Source organism: Tenebrio molitor, chromosome 1 (assembly GCF_963966145.1).
Source record: "Tenebrio molitor chromosome 1, icTenMoli1.1, whole genome shotgun sequence".
Classification (NCBI taxonomy): Eukaryota; Metazoa; Arthropoda; class Insecta; order Coleoptera; family Tenebrionidae; genus Tenebrio; species Tenebrio molitor.
In genome coordinates, this window is record NC_091046.1 from 2,996,576 (window position 1) to 3,019,632 (window position 23,057).

General features: G+C 38.9%; 2 protein-coding genes and 1 non-coding gene across 7 annotated transcripts in view; all 3 read left to right on the plus strand.

The window, feature by feature from the left end:
* LOC138136240 (cyclic GMP-AMP synthase-like receptor) overlaps positions 1 to 23,057 on the plus strand; it is a 200,949-nt gene that overhangs the window by 95,062 nt on the left and 82,830 nt on the right. The gene's annotated exons all lie outside the window — the stretch shown is intronic.
* LOC138136209 (puratrophin-1-like) overlaps positions 1 to 23,057 on the plus strand; it is a 215,879-nt gene that overhangs the window by 90,837 nt on the left and 101,985 nt on the right. Inside the window, exon 1 of one of the 5 annotated variants that reach the window (XM_069055275.1) lies at positions 399 to 1,003. The exons of 3 other annotated variants lie outside the window; for them this stretch is intronic. In XM_069055275.1, the coding sequence (XP_068911376.1) occupies positions 932 to 1,003 (72 nt within the window). In that variant the 5' untranslated portion in view covers positions 399 to 931. Of the gene's footprint in view, positions 1 to 398; positions 1,004 to 18,501; positions 18,603 to 23,057 lie in introns of those variants that run through there. One more of the 5 variants, XM_069055290.1, reaches the window with a different exon arrangement.
* Positions 13,363 to 13,469, plus strand: LOC138122490 (U6 spliceosomal RNA). Its single transcript, XR_011156527.1, has one exon. It is a non-coding gene; the product is annotated as a U6 spliceosomal RNA (small nuclear RNA).

The window sequence follows — 23,057 nt, forward strand, 5'->3', positions numbered from 1 at the left end:
TGCCGGTGGAGAATCGCGAGTTGAGTGCACTTCCGACGTAACCTACAGCTCAGGCGAGGACTGTCGAGATCTCATTCGCGGGGACAATAGACGAATTGAACCGCCACTCGTGGCTCCATTCAGGGTGAATTTTCCTCTTTTCCGGCCTTCCCCGACCACCACCGGATCGAATATCGATTCCGCAGCCTGCTAATCGCAGGAAATTACAAGTACAACATGTCGACACACCTCCAGACAGTGATCGTCAAATAATTAATGATAAAAAGAACCACCCCTCTCCTTCGTTTTGAACCGTTGTCGCGTCTCGCTCGCGCTCGTGCTTGTCGCCATCTCCCGTCTCACATTCCGGACCGAAATCGACCGGAACCCGACGAACAAGCACGTGCGTCGGTCGCAGTCGTTTGTTTCGCGCGCGGTTAACTGGATGCGAGTTTACCTTTGCTACCGCCTGACACAGTCGGCGCAAAATGTGACCGAATTTTTTTTTCGCGTTTTTCCCCGGAAAACGTCATGACACGCGCCCCCCGGTCCCGGAAGTTCCGGAAGTCGTAGCGCGCCGAAAGGACGGTTGCGCAGCGGTCGTAAATTCCGAACTGGATTCGAAGTTTTTTCTTTTTTATGATGAACAAACAAGAATTCGTGTTAGGCAAATATAATTATCTTCGTAATCACTTTTAATGCTTCGGTGTACAGTGTACGGTGTAAAAACAGTGGGTTTTTTGTTTATGGATGCAAATAGAGTGGTCACGTGGTACGGTAAACGTCAGTTGGCTCTGGAAAAAGCGGATTTTCCTTGCGGTAATTGGTAGAGCCAACAAACAAAGTTCGAGTGTGTCGTAATTCGAGAGACCTTCGGAAGAATTTGCAACTGGTTTACACGTTTTTTTCTTGTCTGTGATTTTGGCCCGACAAATGTTCGTTTGTGGTGGAAATGGCTTACGTCATTTGGAGAGTTGTGATGAAGAGGTACTCCAGGATCCGCCTGGGGTTGCACGGTGGAGCGGTAGGTTCAACAGTTATTTGCAAAAAAGTACCACCCAAGCCGGAGTCAAGATTTCAAGGCTGTCGGTTTCGGTGATGCAGACGTAAATATTTAAATTATAAATTAAAATGTTTAATTGTTGGCGCATCGTCACTCGCAATTGAATTTATATGTCACGTTTCGTCGCTCGATGCGCACCATCAGAGATGCAGGACGGTTACGTCAGCCGAAGGTCGTCGGTTAGACAGCTGTCATTTTGGCAGAAGTGTCAGACGAGGCCTTGCGCAACTTGAAGGACTTTCAAATTTATGTGGTGCAAACGGTGTTTTATTTTCATAAGGATAATACACTCCGGTTATGTAAGCGGTAATTTATTATTGGCAATAAAAAAAATCGAGTCGCGGTTGCAGGATTACGCACGCCCCATTTGCAAAAGGCGACGTTTCGTCGTTGGATCGAACGTCTTCTGGCGATTTGCGTAGCGGGACACGTTATAACAGGTTTCCTTTTCCTGCGAATTTAATTAGCTTCTCGTGTTTTATGTTTGGAATAGGTATTGTAATGTAGTCAGTGTATGCCGTATGTGATCTTTTGTCGATTATTGCCGGCCGCAGAACGCATTCAGAGTCGCATAGTGTGTCGTGCTGAATGAAGAATTGTTAATTTATTCCTTCGTTTTCCTGTGCTCTACTGATTTAACTTGCTCTAGATAAGGTAAAAAGAAGAAAGCGATCTATTTGGCACGGCTAATGAATTAAACACCGAAGTGCTCGCTGTTATTCAAAAAGTTCTCATTAGCTTACGATTCTGAAAATTAATACTTAATTTTTTACATTTCCTGCTTTTAATTCTTGCATAAAGTGGTAACGAGTGGAGAGTTGTTGGATTTTTAATAATCGAAGGAAGGAATCGCAGTCCTCGTGAGAAAATCCTGTCGGGATTTTTCAAAAACGTTTGCACATTTAACACCGCAGAAAATGTGTGTTGTTTTTCGTGAGTCGTCTTGCACTTGCCATTACCGTTTCTCTCGGCGTTACTTTCTTTACTGAATTTTTTATGTTTCGTTTATGTTCTTCGTAAATTAGTACTTGATACCTAGTTATGTTTTTCCTACAATAAACAACAAGAAGGCGTCTTGAGAATTTTATCCCGTTTAGAAACACAATTACGGTTTTACGGCCGTGCATTTACGACAAGTGAGTAATGATCCTAAACATTATCTCTAATTAACATTTAAACTCGTTTAGATTACATTTTACACTAGTTATTAAATTGCGGATCGTTTTTCACTGAATAAGCCGCAAACGAGGGAAAGTGTCAGGGTTTTTTTTTACAAGACACGGTGGGAATTGAATTTGTTCATTTGCATAAACAACGCTCATAAAGTTGTAACTTAATAAGGGGAAAAACAGAAATTCTTTTCCACCGGACGTTAGTTTCTTCTGCTTCAAATGAAATTACATGTCTTGAAGTTGAGGCGGTCCCAAAATAATACATATAAACAAATTTTATTAAATATAAATTTTATCTCTATTTGTATCATATGTATCATTTCAGTTCTGCAAAAACAAAGAAACATGCTTAAAATGTAGTAAGAGTACATTATAATAAGCTTCAGAGTTTTCCTTGTGTTTTTTTTTTCGAATGACGAAACGAAAGTGTTGCATCATTGTTGTCTCACTTTGAATTGTTCAGTTTTTTCCAGGAAATCCAAGTTGTAAATAGAGAATGAAACATTTGAAGCTGATTAATATTTTTCTTTTGATTGTTTTACTTTCTGGATTTTCATTTTTATTAAATGTCTAATGGTTTGAGGAGACTGGGGTCAGTTGCATGCGAGCAAGTGATGTTAAACAAATGGTTTGTTTGTTTACAAAATCACACTACTCCAATTGTTCCAACTACAAAGGAAACTTACCACGGAACGATTGAAAAAGTGTGGTAAAGTCTTACAACTTGCCCCAGTGCCAGGTTAGTTGCGACCTATAGAAGGAATTAATTGTATGAAAGTCATAAAACATATGGTTTTAATATACTGAATGAATGAAAATCACAAAAAACAGCCACTAATACAGCTAACAATCTTCAAAGCACAACGTTTCGGCTATTTGACTTAATAAGATCTCAAAAAAAAAGTAAATGCAACGTCGTGCATGGATTGGGATCTGGCAATAGAATATGTAGCTCTTTTCAATACAAGTGAGCAAAGTAGTTCATTTAATCACGAGTACAGAAGTTGGGCGTCTGAGCCGAAGGCGAGGACCCCAAACGCACAAATGATTAAATGCACATTTGCTCATGCGTGTTGAATCTGATTTTTTCCTTGATGACTATTTTTTAATGTAAATAAATCAAAATGACAAAAACATGACAAGAGTAAAAAATCACTATTTTTCATAATTGTTAAAATCACTGAAACAATAACTTCTACAAAATTAGTCCAACAGGGAACTCACGAAAATAGTTTTTCGCAACGTAACGTGGATCAACAAAATTCGAAACAGGCGTTGCGTGTTTGTGATTGGTTTACTGATTTTAGTTTAATCAGTGATACCAACGCATGAATTTTCCCAGAAGTTTACACCAAGCAATTTCACGTTTTTTCGTCAATTGAAATCTAAATAACAGGTTACAAATTTAAATAAGTCAAAAACAAGACAAGCTTTAGTTACTAATATTCAGAAAGTATTTTAAAAACAGATTAAAAAAACTTTCAGTACAACATATTTGGCGCCCTTTATCCACAAACTCTCAAAACATTCACTTTGCTCACTAGTGAAAAAATATTATTTCCTTACCAGTGATTCAATTGCCATCTTTGTCAAGTATTTTCAGTGAGCAAAAACCACTAGAATCCAATGATCATGGAAAAAGTCATTATTTATCATCTCAAAAATAATACATTGAGGTCGAAAGCTTTGCGAGTGAACCCAAGGGAAATTGTTACAACTGTCTCCAAACTGGTTTTTTTAGAATGCTACGAGAATGAAAAATATTTGACAGTTAAAGATGTCAACAATAGTTACTTTTGCTGTACATACAAACCACAATAGCACCTTTAACAAGTTTCTGTCAAGGGGTAGTTAAGCGAAACCTTGACAAGCAGATCCGCACAAGAAAAATTCTTCATTAACCCCGTGGAGATTTCAATGGGTTTCACAAAACATGTCAATAATTCCGCTAAAAAGTAACAGATTTTTTATCAACATGCTTTTCTGAGTGTTGAGAACGTCAACTGGTTTTTTGTTGGTTTCTGAGTGAACGTCAATGCAATGAAGAAAGCTCAGCTAGCGGTTCTGATTTGCTTTTGCTGATACTATCATCTAATGTTAGAACTTTCTTGTTTGATTTAAACATGCGTAAATAATTTTGGTTAGTTTAGTTTTAAAGTTTTTCTTTACTTTTCTTTAATAAATATATTTTCATTCAATGATTTGTTTCGTTATTTAAAACTCTACTACTTCTGCGTTAGAGTTGTCCTTATTTGGAACCCTTGGTCCTAATTTGTTTTTTGTTCAAAAATCGAAATTGTTAACAACTAACAATATTTTCTATTAAAATTTTATATTTTTTTTTCACCATGAATCACTTAATAACTATGTTTAATTATTTAATTTGAAAAAGATCGCTTCAGCAACGGTCAGCTGAAAGCGAATCAATTCCTAACGTAGCCTTATTTGGTGCACCTCCTTCCCTTTTTTCTTTACGTTTTTCACGAATTTTTTTGTGTTTATTGATTGCATTTTTCTTTTACTTGTTTTTATTATTCATTACAAGAGTCACTCCAGTAGATTGAGACCTAATTACATTTGTTATTTGCAAAAAATTGCAAAAATTGCAAAAATGCAAAATAAAACATTTGGTCAGCCGAAAAGTTTAATACAAATGTCGTACGGGAGGTATTTTCTAGCGCTCCAACTAAATAGGCACTCCGCTTCGCCTCGTGCCTGAAACCTAGTTGTCGCGCTGGAAAATACACCTACCGTACTCTAATGCAAATAAATATGTATTCCATTATCGTTCGATTTTTTGTTTTGTTTTTGCACGCACTTTGCACCCCAGAAATTTGACACCACACAGAGATTTTTCTAAAACTTTAAATTTTGTGGTTCCTTCTGCGATCCCGTTCGGTGTGATGCGAAAGGGTTAGTTAATTAAGTTTTTTGAAAATTTCACGTTCGGCTGAGAGCTGACTCAAACCGTATGCAAATCCGTCCAGATTAGGTAAGGTCAGCATACAAAAATAAACCAGAATAATTAAGAGCCTCGGCCGTGAACCCGTGTACCTTTATTGGAGTTTTATTGCTTCAATGTGCAGTAAAACTCGGCGTGAAATGAGCAAAACAAGAGTCTCCAGCGTGTTTCATGTCGATTTTTCGATTCGTATATGACAATTTTCCCCCGTAGAACGGCTAATTAGTGTCTCCAGGCTACGAAAAATAGATTAAGTAACATAATGGTCTCTAATGTTACGTTATCATCACGATAGCGAACCGGGAAAAATTGCTCTGTGAACGGTGTTGCACGTTTAACCTATTTATTTATCGCGACGTAATAAATCAAAAGACAATTAACAGGCGATCAGTTCCCACAGCTCGGCCACCGAAGAAAATTCCTCCGAGGCCTGGATTTTTCCCGGGAGCTCGCTTTCTTCTCGGTCTTCTTCTTTTCTCGTCCACTTTCATGTCAACATCCGACTCTTCGCTCACTGTCGCATTTCCATATTTGCTGCAGTAGGTAAATAACGTATCTCGTTTTTTGTGACGGGTCAATTAACAATATGCGCCTTGGCACAGATTGTGCACAGCTGCGTTTTCGATTTCTTTCCGTTGTTGGGCTCTTGTTCCCATGAATTCCTGACCAGTTTTCAAGATAGAGATTTGAGGCCTTTGGCGCAATCGGAACCTTTTCCTTGCGTCCTTCAGACAATTTGCCGGTCGATCGACGCGGAGGTGCTCCACCTTCCAGTACCGATTTTCCCACAGACGATAGAAGCATTTTTGAAATTGGAAAATCTCCGATGCTCACATGTGGAACGGATACGAATGTTGGTACCGGCCCGAGTGCTCTTGAGAACGTGAAGATGCGGTCGATATGGGTGTGAACGGTGACAAGGTGAAGGAAGATGCAGTTTTAATTAATTTTAATTACTTTCGAGGCTGCAGAAGTGGAGTTGTTTTCCGAAGACCGGTTTTTTGGCACCGTTTTCGTTTTGGAAATTTTCGACCAGGTTTTTTGTGCAGATTTATCGATAGTAACGCCAATTAAACAACAATGCCCTTACGATCTTAAAATTTATTTAATTAATTACCAGGAATTCTTTTAGTGGGTACAACAAACGTGGATTTGAATATTTCACTGTTAAAATCTAAAAAGGAATATTTGATAATTAGCCAGATAATACTATACTTTTTATTCTAATATTGCTTTCAAATGCAAATGATTTTTTTATATTCGTGCAACTTGGCAAAATGAAAGAACAAATTAATAAACGAAAAAATAACCCTTTTACTCTGTACTGATTCTACAGGTGTCCCTGAAATGCACGGCACATTTTAAAAATACACCTTGTATATCATATTTTATAAAATGTACATCAATGCGGTTTCCTTGTTTTAAAGCATATTTCCTAGATGTTACGTCGCATTGGCGTACATTTTATAAAATATGATATACAGGGGTGTATTTTTAAAATGTGCCGAAATTTTACCTACGAGGTTGTGGGACAACGTAAAGGACTAAAAGCAATTAAAAAAAATGTACCTCAAAAATTAACTGTCATTTTATTTTTTGACATTTTTTCCGAGTTCTTCATGAAGCCTAGTAGCTCGTGGTTAAAATTTTGCCGTGCATTTCAGGGACACCCTGTAGCTGCTACAACTTAACTATTTGATTGGAAAAAAAACAAGGAATTAATTAACAATTGATTGAAAAACATCCTTGATAAATTGTTTGAGAATATGATCACAAATGCCGTCTTTTCATATTTTTGTGGCACAAATCAGTTTAACACATTGATTCGATACAAGTGCCACTTTACAATGATTTTTTTGTGCTAAAATTACCAAGGAAATTGAATTTTAAGGTTTATTCATAAGAAATTCGGTATAACGGATGTGCTTAAAGTAATTGTGTTCTCATAGTTCAATTTACAAAATTACAAATCTTATTGTTAATACTTTTTCATCAGTTGTGCCATAAAAAAAAGGATTGTACATTTTACTTACCTAGATAGAAGGTTAAAAAAGAAAGTATCAGTCGTTGGATAATTACACGTTGGAAGTTGCGGTGCTTGGTAAGGAGCTTTCAGAAAACTGGGGAAAACAAGATAAAGTTGAAAATATGTAGTTCAGAAAGAGAACTTTCCAGAATTAAAGAAATAAAAGCTTTAACAATTTTCTGATGAATTGAGAATAAAGTTTATTCACAGATCTATGGATATGTGTTTTTTTGGGTCATTTAATTTTTACTAAAATGATAGTTTCACTCCATTTTTTTCTAAACAACGATCAAAATTAGATTCTAGTGCCCAGTGCTACTAGAAAACCATCCTGATTTTACCTGGATCGAGGACGAATTTCAAATGACACCCACTCGTCGGTTTTTAAATTTGGCCACGCCGATCCCACGTGCGTAATTGTAGCCACTTTCTTCAGTGTTTATATTTACTTTTCGTTTGCTGTAAATGAATAATGGCGTAGGATAATTTAGTAAGTATTTAAGGGTCCCACATAGCATAATTGGGAAAATACATATTAAACGATTTTACAAACAAAATGGACAACCCACTACGAAAAGAAAAATTGTAGGCACAGTTTCGCTCGTTTCAATGGCAAACGAATTAATTGCAAAAGAATCGTGTCTAATGGTCCAAGTTGTGAAAGATTTCTTTTATTACATGTTACTGTTACGTCACCTGAAAGAATAAGAGTGACCAAAAGTAGATCAGTACTTGTTAGAAAATAATCAAGAGTGTGAAAAAAATAAGGTCAGGTCGAGTCAAATAAAGGCGTTGCTTTGCCATGCAAGTATGCAAGTATGAGGATGGTGCTTCGATGAGTCAAATTATCTTGATACGGTACTTAACTCAAGAACATTATTGGTTCTTGTTCCAAATATTTCTGGTTTCAGTTGTCTGTGTATTTTACCAGTTCGTTGCAAAAACTTTGAAAATCTGCAAATTCGTAATTGGAACGTTCAGACCGAAGATGGGTTAGCTACCTGAAAAGATTCAGGTAGCAGAGTTTTTCCTTAATCATGTTTTTTTTTCTTTTTTTTTTCTTTTTTTTCTTTTTTTTTTCTTTTATGTTTGTAGCCTCGTTCCGGTTCCATCCGGCTCAATCGCAACGCTCCCGAAATCGATTTTACCTTGAGATTTCCAACTCGCCGTAATAAATCGCGACCGCATCCATTCATGACGGAGGGAGCCCCCGAGGTCAGTGGCTCAGTGTTGCAGTTGCAACGAAATCGGTCGCATGACATATGTCGCACCGTCGTCCACACGAAACCCGCCTTCCAGATATCGTTGGCACGTCTCTATTAATTACGGCATCGCATCTGACCCCTAGCGGTGCAGCGGTGAACCGTATTGTTGCAAGAATCTTTCTTTATGCCATGCCACAATTATGTGGACGATTATAATTAGCGGGTCATTCCGCATTTACATATCAAACTCTCACGGTCGCGTTTCCGAATCGACCCGCATCCGTCAAAGCGCCGCACACGGCCGGCCGCCGTCCCAGGGGCGGCGGGTTTTCCCCGCGGCTGGAATTAATCAACGCGGGCCCCGTCCCGTTGCAGGAGGCGAATTGATTGCGAACGGCTGTGAAACCGCTCCTTTATTTAGTTGTTAGAAGCGCCGCCGCTGGACGTGGGCGCTGGAATCGTTCCTCGAAGCGCCACTCCTTTTTTCAGGATTATGATGTCTGCATCTAGATTTTTTCAGGCGCGTGATTTGTGAAAATCGTTTTTTGTTTGTTGTCGCCTGTCACGTGGGCGTCGCGTCTCTCCCCCCATCGCGCCGCAATAAAATTAATCATTTATGCGTACGCATGTATTGTCTTCGATTCGGTTTATTTGACGTCGACACAAAGAGTTCCTTCGCGCCTTCGACGAAGTCAGCTGTGCCGGCTGAAAATCAACCGGGTTAGGTCGGAATCACCTGGCCGGGTCGGGGGCGGAAGGTTGGGGCGGCGTGTCGAGTATCACACACACGCTATCGATTGCATTTGTGTGTCGGATTTATGACGTAACAACACCTTGACCCGGGCCGGCGGGGCTGTTGGTGTTGATTTAAATTTTAAGCTGCATCGATTATGCAAATGGGCGGAGGGGGCAGTTTCTGATATTTTGACCTTTGACCTGGCATTTTTTTACGAGGGGGAAATTAAGGGAAGGGTGCGGCTAAACCGCAGGGTGTTGGCTGGAGTCGAAACGACACGGCTGTAAATCCGTCAGGGAATTTTATGTTAATGGACGCAGATATATAGGACACAGGACAATGACATTTTAGCTTTTGCTGAAAACAAATCGATTTAGTAGACTTTGCTGCTTTCATTCAGCATAAGCATTCCTACCCGAATCAACTGATGACGCGATGACTGACGAGAGAACGCGATTTCCCGGGGGGCCTCCCGTCCATGCGTAAACCGCATACAGCGTTGCTTAACCTCTACGATCTCGAGGTAATTAGCGCTTTCACGTGGTAGAACCGCCGGAATATTATCGTAAGGTTAGCGCCGAAATTGTCTCAAGTTTGTTGACAATGTCCCAAGTGCAGAAGGTCAAAAAACAAAGAACGTGGAGGTTTAAATCGCACACGTTGCCTACATTTTTAATTTTTAGTCCGTGTTGGGTGAATCCTGTTGCTCGATGATTCATTTTCCTTTTTACCGTGGTCGTTAAGCTTCCAAGTAGGGAGCGATTACCTTTTTCACGCAATATCGAATTGTCTATTGACACTCTGTTGTCTTGGAACGCCGCTGGGGGCATTGTTCGAACGAGCAGAGCCTTTGAACTACCGAGTTATTAATAATTTGTGCGTTTCTAGGGTTGGGAAATGGGAATAGTGGTGTTTTATGCGGTCGTAACCGCACGATTTTTCACCGTCGAATTGTGTTTGTCTGACGAATGATAATTTCGTTGGAAATTTTTTATTGCGCATATAAATATGAAATCGAGATTAAATTGACTTTCTTGGGGCGGTTGAAAATTTTCACCCTCGATGCGTGTTCTTCCGCAAATTATCAAATAGTTATTTACGTTACGTATGCGGTAGGCTACATTTTACAACGCGAGATTTTTAATTTGAAACACGACCGCGAAACGGGAGTGTTCTAACAAAAACCGAGCGATGTAAAATGCCTACCGCATTAGTAATCTTCTTGGCCGACGACCATTACTCGTTTTCTCAAATTTGAAATTTGTTGTAAGCAATAATTTTGCAAAGCCTATCAACAGACTGACATTTGATAAATGAAATGGCATTTTTGAAAACTGAACGGATTAATGGTAGCGATATCTTGCTTTGGTATAAATGGACTTGTTTATGATAAGCTAACAGTTTTTTTGGAGGCCCCAGAAACCTTAAAATTTTCCTGTTAGTTTACCCACTCCGTGCGGTAAAGTGCCTGATAGTGTGTAAAAAACAAGATACCGTAGCTGTTCAAAATGTGTAAACATGTCAATTGGAGTTAAGGCGGCCAAAAATTTAATTTTCCTCACCGGAGAATAAATATCAAGTGTCGAGTGTTTGTCCAGCGGGCCCAAATTTCTCTTTCTACAAAAACTGAGCAAATAGTCAACTTCTTGTTTGCACACGTCAAATAAATTGCGTAAGTGTTTGACCCGAGTCGATTAAATAATCGATTAGCATACCTATACAGTGCGACTCTGAAAGAGAACTCGTTTAATAAACCAAACCCACGCAGTCATCGATTGTTCCAATAAAGTTGGAAATCCGCATTGTGCTCAAGTTCAAGATCGCGTAAACCATTACGGTGAACAAAAAGGCGCTCGTGTGTCCCCAATGCAAGATTTGAATCGGATGGTAATGACTCCCACCCGCTCTTCGAACAATTGTATATTTATCAATCAAATTTGCAAGTAAACGTGAATCATGGAATTATTGCACAAGTACATAAATAGTATTTCGACATGGGAGAGCAACAGCCATCCCACTTTTAATCCCAAATGACTCAGTTCCTCGGACGTTATATAATCACATTTGAATTATTAAACGGAAACGAGTGGTTCTTTCGGTTCTGAATTACCGCCATCGAGGAGACACCTCTGTGATCACCAGGACTGGTGCATTTTTCAACGAGACAACGACGTTTTAATTGCCCGGACGAATTTCACTTGAATGCCACCAGTTGAGCGCCAAAGAAATTCGAAGGTCTGATAACACCTAATTAGGCGGTTTCACCGCGATTGTCTCGGGATTAATTTGATTTAACGTAACAATTAAACAGAGGCGACCAAAGAAAGTTCAATTATGTGTGTGTGAGAGAATTCGTCGGTATGCAACGATTGTTTTTGTTATTTGACCTACCACCGCTTTTGCTTCCGCACAATGCCAGCATTGACCATGAAACCGTCTCGGAATTGGTGGGCCGCTGGGGACTAGTGATAGGTGGATTCCTAATTAAAACGAAAGAGAAATTATCCCATAAGTGTTTTATCGAACAATGGCGGTGTGATTCAACAACTTGTTTGCACACAAGACGCTGTCGATTCCCATAATTGACACTGCGATGTCGTAAAAGCGCACGCGGGGGTTCAAGGGTGAAGCCAAAAGGTAAACCGCGAGTTGAGGTGGAGGAATAATAATGTGATTCCTACTCGGTGGGCAACGTCGAAGGATGAAAGAAACAGACCTAGAGCTGATTTATTTGACTGCGAGTGCTGTAGGGCTGGGCCCGTAAAGGTTTTATGGCATCATTCAGCCGAACGAGATTCTCCAAGTGCAGCGCTTGAACCCCATGAGATGACGGAAAGAAATGTTGTGCGCCATATAATTCTAATAAGCAATTTGTTAGAGAATAGTTAATACACTTTACACCAGAATCAACTGCTTTGACTCTTGTTCACTTCGTTTCGTCGATGGTTCGTGAACGTGATGTATGTGGTGCGTATCAGGGTTGATCACTATAGCACTTTTTTTGCGTGACGTGAGAATTTTCCTGAAAAATCGATTTTCTCCACTTTACTGCGCAATCAGATGCATCCTCACGCCATGGTTCTGTGAGAACCGTAATTGACATGCGAATATCAGAGGTAATTCGCGTGCAATGGCAATCGAGAGTATTGCTCTCGATAATTATTAATAAACTTTCACGAATTTTCTAGTTTCGTATTCGTAGTGTTTAGGTTTATTTGTACCAGTTAATGGACCGAAACAAAGGAAATGAAAACATGTCTTTTTTAATTAGTGTGAAGTTCTCGATGGGCAGGTTAACGAATGGGTGGGATAGGCTTTTTTAGTGGTTTTACGACGACGAAATAAAATTCCACTTTAATTCGAAGTGCTCAAGGCAAAACTAACAAATTGGTCCAGATAAGAATAGATTTAATCCAAGTCATTAAATAATTAACTCAGTTTTTACACGAAGAAAATTTGACAATTTAACAAATTGTACTGCAGGAATCTTTTCAAGATCACGGTTATTTAGTAAACTAACACAAGATATTTCCTTTGGAAGCGTAGGTCTTACAATTAAATTATTTTTGACTCCGGAAGATAGACCCATCAGAAAATCCATTTTTACAAAAATTTAAAAACTGGGTTCTACATTGGTGCGGTAAAGGCCACAGTTGAAATTCTTATTATTCCAAAAAGAAAGCTTTTTTAACTTTATAATACATCTCGCCATTTTCAAAATCTTACTGTAAATGTTTCATTTCATAATTATTTCGGTTCGGTTTTAATGAAACTGGAATGTAACAGAAATGAAAGGTTAAAGTATCTTCTATTCCATAGAAGAGAATATTAGTAGGAGTAAACACATAATGCTAATGGTGTGGTTGTTAGATTTTTAGATTCAAGTAATCAACATAGTTAAGTAAATGTAAATATGAATGTAATCGTTCTAAATACTACAATTTTAACGTAGATTTCTTAATAATAAGAGAAATCATACGTTTTTTAATTGCAGCCCATTTTTCTTTTAAAGTAACCTTTAAGGAACGCTAATGATTCAAGTATGTAGGCTGCTGTGCTTTATAAAAGAGTAGGCCATGGAAACAAACTGAACAAGAATCAGTTGTATTATCATAAAAGACAAGCGCAGGTGAGCGCGCCAAAATTAAATATTTTTACATCTCACTACTACTTGTCGGGGTGCGATAGCTATATATACCGCCACGAAACAAGTGCAGTTGTACTCGCTTCGGCGGTACATATACTAAAATTGGAACGATACAGAGAAGATTAGCATGGCCCCTGCGCAAGGATGACACGCAAAATCGTGAAGCGTTCCACATTTTTTTGCAAAAAAAATCAAATTGTTATTTATTCAATCACTGTGATTTGTTGTTTTAGTTTTTCAAAAAACCCTTTTCTCTTAATTTCGTTTGATTGTAGTCACTTTTATTTTTTCAGCGTTGATGCTGATCACTGATCAGCATTCGACCGATTATTAAACGTGAAACGATCAATTTCACTGTGAACGTGAATCGATTTAGTTGTGTTTCGAACCTGTGCCATGCAGGGTCCTCCACTTTCTCTTCGACGCTTCGCACACGCGGTCGTAGATGTGAGCACCGCACGGTTTTCCCCGTGAAATCGCAACTTGACGGACGATTCCACAGATGGCGCCGACCGTGTTTCACTGGCGCCAGACCGATTTAAACAGGCGATAAAAAATTTCAAACAAACGAGCAGGGGCGGAGACGGTGCCGCACCGACAATGAACAATAACAAAAATAAAAATCGGAACGAGCGTCTCTCGAGGCTCCGCTGGGAGACAATAATGACGCAATTTAATGCCGCGCCGTGTCAAAGGGTATTTATCTGTGTGATGTTAAGGTGTGGTTGGGCACCACTACACCCAACAACACCTTATTGCAAAACCGACGTTCTCTCCATCCAGTTATTACATTATATCTTTCTCGTGGATTGTCACTAACGAACACGGCGGGCGCTTTTGGTTTATGGGTGTTGCGATAGTTTGCAACAATTAATTGTGCTCGGGTGCAATTATGCAGATGTGTATTGAAGTGGAGCGGTCGAACGCGTCCGGCACTGATGCGATTACGTCGAACACGCCTGGATTAGATTACTGAAGAAAAACAGACGGCCGATGGACTGAAATACGCATTCGGAGATTAAAGGTTGCGTTAACCTGGAGCGACACGGCTAATCGCACAATTTATAGGTTAGGATTGGTGATGCGGTCTTGGCCTCGGGTCGGATGTTTACGTTGCTTTAAATATTTAGCTTTTGCAAATATTTTACCAAAAACATTGATTTCAGAAGTGTTTGGTTAATCCATTTTCCATCCATTTGTGCTTTCGAGTAGTATTTTGGTGGAGACCTGTTTTGAAAGGAATTCGGGACAAAAGTGCTAGTTGGTCAACTACTAACACCATTATTTATTATCCAACTGTCTGATTAGGCAAGCGATGACTTTATAAAGTTCTCCGATTATCGATTGTAAAAAATACATATTGATTTACCTTTGACAGATTAAACAAGTCATCGATTAAAATAATAATCAAACAGTGAAAGGAATGGGTCACTCAATCTAGCCAGGTAAATGGTAGTGGTTCAACAACACTGTCAAATATTGATTACAAAATTCTATAATCGACTCAGGTATTTAAGTAATCGATCATACACATCCGCACATTTTACATTGACGGAGTAGCGAAAATTAAACTGACAAAGGCAGTTGTGACATTACTGGTAGACCCCACTCAAACTCAATTGGACAAAATCGGGTGACCCATTGTAAATGTTTTTTTTTTCAAAGAAAATACAAAATACACATTATCTCAATGGAAGTTTCTCTGGTTGAACCAGATCACTTGATCTTCTTGATTCCTTGGGTAAAAAGATAATAACAACGATATGGACGTAATGTAAACGCGACAAGTAATAATAATAAATAGCTGATGGGTCGAATCAAATCATTAATTAGTCGAGTTATTAATTTATTTTACCTATCAATTTTACGATCACTGACTATATTTTGTTTATTTGTCCAGATGTTATACTAATTAATCATCCATACGCTAATAGATTGTTTGATTATCGTGGAATTAATTTATTAATGTTGTCTATTACTTTTACTAATAGTTTTTTTTTATTTAGAAATGGTTATTTCGCGAATCAACATTTTTTATTTTGTTTTCTTTTTTTCGACAAGTGTGTCACAGTATTGAAGATTTCGTTTTACATATTTTCATTTTAATTAGGTAGATATTATCTGATTGATGGAATAATTAAATTTTTATTTGTCAAACTTAATCCAAAGTCGTCATGGCACTGCACCCTGTATACAGTGTGTCCCAGAACTGCCTCCCCAAAGAAAAAGGGAGTATTTGGGTAAATGTGATAATCTGAATTTTAAAGAAAAAAAGTCCTACCTCAAACGATAATCGAGAAAAGACATGCTAAACTTGACCAATCAGAGTTGAGCACCGTCAAGGTAGAATGACCGAAATTTTGAGGGATTTCGAATTTTGTTGCGATAAGTATCAATAATAATTTTTGCTGTCTAATTGTCTGATACCTGAGGACGAGCTTCTAGGATTGAAATTAAAAACTTTATCGTATCATTAACGATTTATGTTACACATTTATTGGTAATTATGAAGTCCATAATATTCGAATAACTCAGTTTTCTTAGTTACTTATAATACGTTAGTTACTCACAATACTACATTAGTTACGCGCTCATAATACGTTAGATACAATGATACGATAAAGCTTGAAATATAACGCTCGGACGTTGTGCAGGTGACTCGGCTAATCGCCTCGTCACCTGGCAACGTCCTCGCATATTAAATCCCATAATCTTCTCGTTATATTAATAGCTATTATAACTCGGTTATGTGAGCGACAGGAAAATGTATTTTAGTCGTTTTGGAGTGTTTTTTGCTGTCGACAGATGCCTGTTTTCTATGGGGAGGCAGTTCTGGGACAGGCTGTATAGTACATTTTCTATATTGAAAATGTGTGTCATATCAAACAAAGTGGGGTTTTGATGTTGTCACATGTGGAAATAAATTAACGCAGATAAACTGTCCAATTTACGATAACAACCCTCGTGGCTTGTACTTAGAGAAGGGTGAAAGAAAGAGTCCATTTATTAATTAACGAATTCATTTTGCAAATTTTAGTCAATTCGTGAGGAAGTCAGCGGTAAATTCGATCTAAATCAAGTCCACTACAACCCTCAATTATTATGCACTTCCACAAGTGGGTTTTCCCGGAATTGAATGAACCGCTCCCTTAGGATGCAATAGACTTTGTCGTATTTTCGTTCCCACCCTTGTTTGTATATGGAAAACGGACCGGCGGGGGTCGAGTCAGTACAGATGGGGACGAAATTAATTAAAAGTTGATAAACACCACCACCATCCAAGAGTCGATTTTCAATTGTCCCGTTCGGAAAATCTACATAACTCGGTTGTTTCAGGTGGAAAAGAGCACCCCAAATTCGCACGCAGTACTCTCTTGATATTGTAAGATTTTCCTTTAAAAGAGATCCTTAATTATCCCGTCTCGTAATCGAGTGAAATGTCTTTTGAATTTGAGTCCATATTTCCTTTTTGATTTTTTGCGTGGTGTGACGGCTCGCGAACTTGAACCCGTCAAGGTTCAAGCCCGTCGTTCCCATAGCGTACCATTATGGTACTACAACAGCGGACTGGTTTCGCGCTAACCCATTTAAACCCACACGGGTGATGAAAATTATTTTTGCCCGTCCGCATGCGAAAGAGAAAGTCCTCGCCAGGACAGTCGGTTCTCAAGGACGCGATTTTTCAGCCGCTTCATTCATGTGAAATTCCTTGAGGGGGCGCAGACTCGCAGGACGTTACGCCGCCGACGCTTGCTCATAACGTCGCGGCGCCCGCCGTCGTCGAGTCTGCTGCTGCTCTGTTTCGGTGGCGTTTCCACTGCTCAAAACTACCGGCTTGGTGCCCTCGGAGGATGGCGTGTTCCCGGTGCATCGAGGACGCCTCGGGGTGAACCACCCCCGGTGTCCTCCGTTCGCGTTTTCGCGTGACGGGTGATGGGCGTGTTTCGTTTGTGCAAAGTCGAATTATCGCGGTGTGCGTCACGATCCTCCCATGATGGTCGCGGTTGTGCGACTGGGATTATCGGACTGATGGAATAGTTTCCCGGAATCTATCGATCTCCTTCGTTTATTATTCAAATTATGATTGCATCGCAGTGGCCTAGATTTATTTACCGAGTGCTGTGCGAACAGATCAATTTCGTGTGGCCTAGATCAGTGGGTGATCGTCCGTTGCCGAGTACGATTTTCGAAAATTTCCCACAATTTACAAAGGCACAAGGGGATTCACAGTTGAAACTTCACGTAATTACACTAGCGCCATCACGGTCTGACAGTCATCATTAATATAGGTGGTCCAAAAGCGATTCCCTGCGGTACTACCGGTGGCGCTGCAGCACTCCCGTGCTGTAGGAGTGTTTTGAAAAGTAAGAATTTCGGTTAACGAACTGATTCTTCAGTTTTTCTGTCTCGATTTGTGTCGTACACGATGAAACACGTTGTAGATAAATAGTAGTAGTAAAATTTTTGCGCCATTAAGCCACGCCGCGGAACGATTGCAAACGAGATACCACACAGACAATGAGCTAATGATAATAATATTTCCAGATTTAATTCTCGTCGTTGGGCACATGCAATTAACATTATGCAATGTTTCTAGTTAATTTGTCATCTTGTGCACGATCCATCAAGCATATCATTAAAACTTTCCCATGACTGGTACAAAGCGATAATTAAAAAATTATCGATTATAGCTACTCCTCCATGATATATGGGTCAATGAAAATTTTATGAACACGTGAAACGCACGTAAGAAACGTGTATATTTCATAAATACCGAGCGTCGGTTCGATGCCATAAATAACTGAAAACTATTTAAAGCCACTAAAATTAATTGAAAATTCCGGAACGACCCTCGACTTACGGTACTCGCTCTCCTGGTAATAACTCACCGAGTCACCGATATCCCTCAATTACCCCTCCCCGATGGACACTTCCAGCAACGTCATTTTCGAATTAGTGCCTCTTCCCCACGTCACGCAGGTTAGTCAACCACGTGTCCGGGTTAGGTCACGTGAAGTATGCGAACCCGGGGGTTGTATAATTTATTCGGAATTGTTGAAACACTATCGAGCGACCTACCTTCGGCCTAGTGTGAGTAATGCGGTCACAAGTACTAGTTAGATCGATATGGCCGTAGGTAAAGTCAATCGGGGCCACTGATGATGCAATTAATTGTGGTGTGGATTTTTTCCGGGGCGTCCCTCGTACAGAGCGGAAATAAAATGGAGAGTGTGCCATTTGGCGTCGGGACGCTGACACGTGGGATTTGTTTACGCTGATGCGTTCCTATCATGATCAGGAGGAACAGAAAGGTAAATGCATGACATCTGTTTTTTTAATGGTGTGTTTTCTTTGTAATAAAGGGGAGGGGGGTGGGCCACCGGATGTCGAATATTCATTCCGTTGGTTTTATTTTTGGAAGTGGAGACACAATGTAGAGGCGAATCTGCTGCCAACGGTGGCGTGGAGATTTCGACAAGACAAGAACAGGATGTTTCTTGTTTGTCTGCACCGAGTGGGGTGTTTTTAGTGGTAATCGTCCAAGCTGTGATTTTCAGGAAAGTCATTATTTTAAAAACAATGCAGATTTATTGTTATGCTCGCAAACGTTTTTTCTTCCTTTCCAAATGTTTTAATTTTACTTGGAGTCTGCCAGAAAAATTATATTTTATGTACTAGGTATATGAGCCCGTGTAATAAAATTTTTGCCGCTTCTCACAAACATGACTTTAATGTGGCGTGAACTGTCAATAGCGTCACTTGTGTGTATCTATTCACTTAATTTTGATCATTTTCGTATGGAGCGGCAACGATAAACTTTACATCCAGTTTTCACGCCAACTATTTCAAAAATATATCTTCATTTTTAATGAATTATGACGAACATTTTTTTTAGTGCTAATGGCAACTACACTTTGAACACATTTTTAGTGTTCAAAGACATTTCACCATTTGTGTGGCAACTAATTTTTATTTTATACCACTCATAAGCCAAGATAAAAAATTTAGTACAGTAACTCCCCACTTTACATATGTAAATGACCAATAAAATTAACACTTGTATTTCACGATTTTCACTTTATTCCCGCAATAACCACAAGAAATGTTAATGAATGTCTTTTTTTTTGTTTATATTGTGGAATGGTTGCACGTTTCTTATTCGTGATGATTTTTTCAAAGAAAATACATTCACCAGACCTTGAAGTGAAAATACAGGGTGTTTGTTGTTTTCAAAAATTGAAATATGTTATATGTATTAACTTTTGATGAAGTACTGTAATCGCAGCCTAAATAAAAAATAAAGCATGTCTGGATTTTGAAGAAAAAATGTTCCAGATAAACTAAGGGTTATTTAAGATGTTTTTTTTTTTTGTAAATAGTCTGTATTGTCTTTTGAATGTCTCGATTGCTCACAGAAATTTTTACCCGTTGTCCATAGTACCGTTTCCTTGGTCAAAGGCCCTTTTTTAGAAAGTTTTCAAAAACCATTTAAATAATTTCAATTTATTTTGCGCTTTTGAAGCTTTTCCATTCTTTGTATGAACGAAGTATTTTACGTGGTTTGTTTTGAACAATACAGTTTTACACTGTTAATAAGTATGACACAACCAGTGATGTCGCAAAGACATTTTGAAACTGGGACAAGTGCCAAGGGAGCTGTAGAAAACTACAAACTATGATATATCATTTCTTGAAGGTATGTACGTACATACTTCTAAAATAATGTCTCTTTTAATGAACTTTATACTAGGGAATACATACATTATAGATCCTTGGGGAAATAATTTTGAAGTGATGTAACAATTTTATGAAGCTAAGACATTAGTTGGACAGCTATAACTGGTCTAAAAAGTAAATCTGTATATTACATTTTGCTAGTGTTAAATGTATACAGGCTGTATCTAAAATGCTTGTGTTAATTTTAACAAGTAGCAGAGCTTGTTAATTGCAACGTTTTTTCTATTTGAATTTTTTTACGAAAAAGCGTTACACATTGATTTAAAATTTGGAATAAATTAGCCATCAATATTATACCCGCCTATGGGTAAGGGCGAACATTTTTTGTTATGACAGAAACGGAGCCTTTTCAAAAGTTACATTGTTACAGGAAAAATTAAATAATAAAAATTAAAATTCTCATGGTTACAAAAAAATAGACTCGTTTGGTAAAAATTTGGGGGCAAAAAATCTTCGAAAACTTTTGCAAAATGTTACAGAGAAAAGTTTCATAAATTGGCGAGTTCTTCCACTGGTTAAAATTAACACACTTATTTCAGATTCTGATACACTGTATATAATAACTATAATTGGAACAAATTTCGAAAATTTCCTTAATTTCTATAAACGCCAAAAATAAGTATGTCACTAACAGTTTGTCAAAATCTTTTTGACTACGCCACTGAACAAATAAACGTTTATCAACAAAGACTTGCTTTTTCTTTAGTTCCTTCTCTTCGAGATTTTACCTTATTTTTTGTTGAATTAAATAATTAATTCACTTACGTTAGAAATTTAATAACAATGTGATGGTGAAATTTTGCACTGCAGTTTATTATACTTTTACTATCCATAGAGCACCAAACACAGTTATTTTACAGGTCAATTCGGGTCAAGTCGATACTCATTTTTATTGTATAGTCTTTGCATAACATCTAAAGCTATAAATTGTTGGTAATTATTTATTGTTGTTAATTATTGTTCATCCGATGAAACGTAATTTATGTCTTCTTTCTGTAATGATTACACATCTTAAAATTTCCAAAAGCTGTTTCGGACTCAACCAAGTATATAATTTTTCAAAATTTTCTCCAAGAAAAGCTAATACGAAAGTGGCTGTTTTTTAGTGTGTTGTATTTCACACAGAAATCCGCATTACTAAGCAGAAACTGTAAAAAATGCATCACGTGTGTGCTGTCAATGGATCACTTACAAATTCCAACCCCTGACTACGCCACTGCCATTTACCACATCGTCTCGTCGACAGTTACCATCCGTCAAATTTCCGTGAGGGCTTTTAGCTAGATTATGTTTGCTAACTTGCGAAAATCAGATAAATGGAACCGCACGCTTTCAATCCTGAAAAGCATACAACTGAAAATATACAAGCTTGTATGGCGTTCCACACTCTAATAACACACATGGCACGAAGGCTCGCATGGAATACATAATCAAAGTCCAAGGTTAGAGTTAGCCGAAGGGTCGATCAGAAGTTTTGAGCCTGCAGACATTGCGACGACTCGATTTATTTCCTGTTTTAATTTCCACGATGGTGAAAAGCGGAGACGTCACGACTTTCCGTCGATTCCAAGGAAAACGAGTAAAACTGTCGACGATTCAATCAATCTCCGGAGATGTTAGTTAATTCAGAGGAAGGTTGAGCAGCTAATACATTATGGTAGAGTGGAGAGGTGAAGTATTGGTAATGGTTGTGACATCGTAATCGCCGGATAAACACGTCCATTAGCGTATCGCAAATTCACGGAGGGTTTATGTAAAGTCATCGAAGGATCGATGCCCAACCCTTATCAGGTTATGAAGGGCCGGAATTCCCTCGTGCATCCAGGATTCCACCCCTAATTCCTCCAGCACGAGACCTTATCGATTTCAGATTATGAACTGAATATTGTAGCGTGGTCGCCAAGATTCGAAAAACTTGCAAAGCCGGATCATTTTCGGCGCTTCACCAAAGTTGTCTAATCTGCTTCTTGCAGACGCAAGAGTGGAACGAACTTCGCAGGAAAACTGGAAAATGCTATTGAAGCGATGACAAGTTTTAGCGTGAATCTGCAAACAATTTTGTTTACATTCGAAAGGAATCGGGGCCTGCACACGCGTCGATTTCCAAATAGCACGCAGCTGGGAGCCCTCCATTCCCAGCTTGAGGTAATTTTGGAAAGCGCACCATTTCATCAGATTGGGCAATTGTGATGGAATAATCATCCGAAAAATCACCAGAAACAAATAAACAATCAGAGCCCCACGTGTCGATTCGAAAGGCCGATCCAACTTTCTTTTTATCTCCTCCTATCGACTTGTCGTTAATTTGTTGCCTATCCAAGGTTACAATTAGTCGGACCATTATAATTCCGGAGAGCATTGCTTTTACTCAACTCCGTGTCATGTAATTTTCATAATCACCTTCGATGGGCTATTACCTGATTAGGATTCATGGGTACGACCGGTCGGAATATTAAATTTTCGACGACCAGCTCCGACCCGATCGACTTTCTTGTAGCCGGTTTTTTCGACGGATTTCCGGATTTTTCGCAACCCCAGACAGAGAGTAATTGTTATTTATGACAGTGCATCCCTTTTATTACAACAGGGTTGTAACGCTCGTTCGCGTTCGTATTCGTAGGGTCCTAATTCGATTTCGGGGAAACCAATATGTTGCATGTTGGAGATTTGAGCCCATTCGATGCTCACTTTTTAGCCAAATTGCTCCAACAGGGAGGAACACAATAGACGACATAAAGATAAAGAAACGTGCGGATGGAATGAAAAAGCAGGAGTAAAGAGAAAGCAAAACAGAAAGTCATCGAATGACTTGAAATGCGTTTTTTTTTGGTATTTTTAAAAATATTTTGCTACCGCATGAGGAAGCTTTCGCTGTTGCAGAAATTGTGCGTAAAGCTCTGCGCACTTGAATACCGTGTCCGTTTATGGACCTAGGGTCAATCAGCCAGGTCAAGATTCTCATATGTGCATCACTTTTCGAGCGGTTAGCGTTTTTCTAACCGGGAGAATTTACAATCAATCGCCGTAAT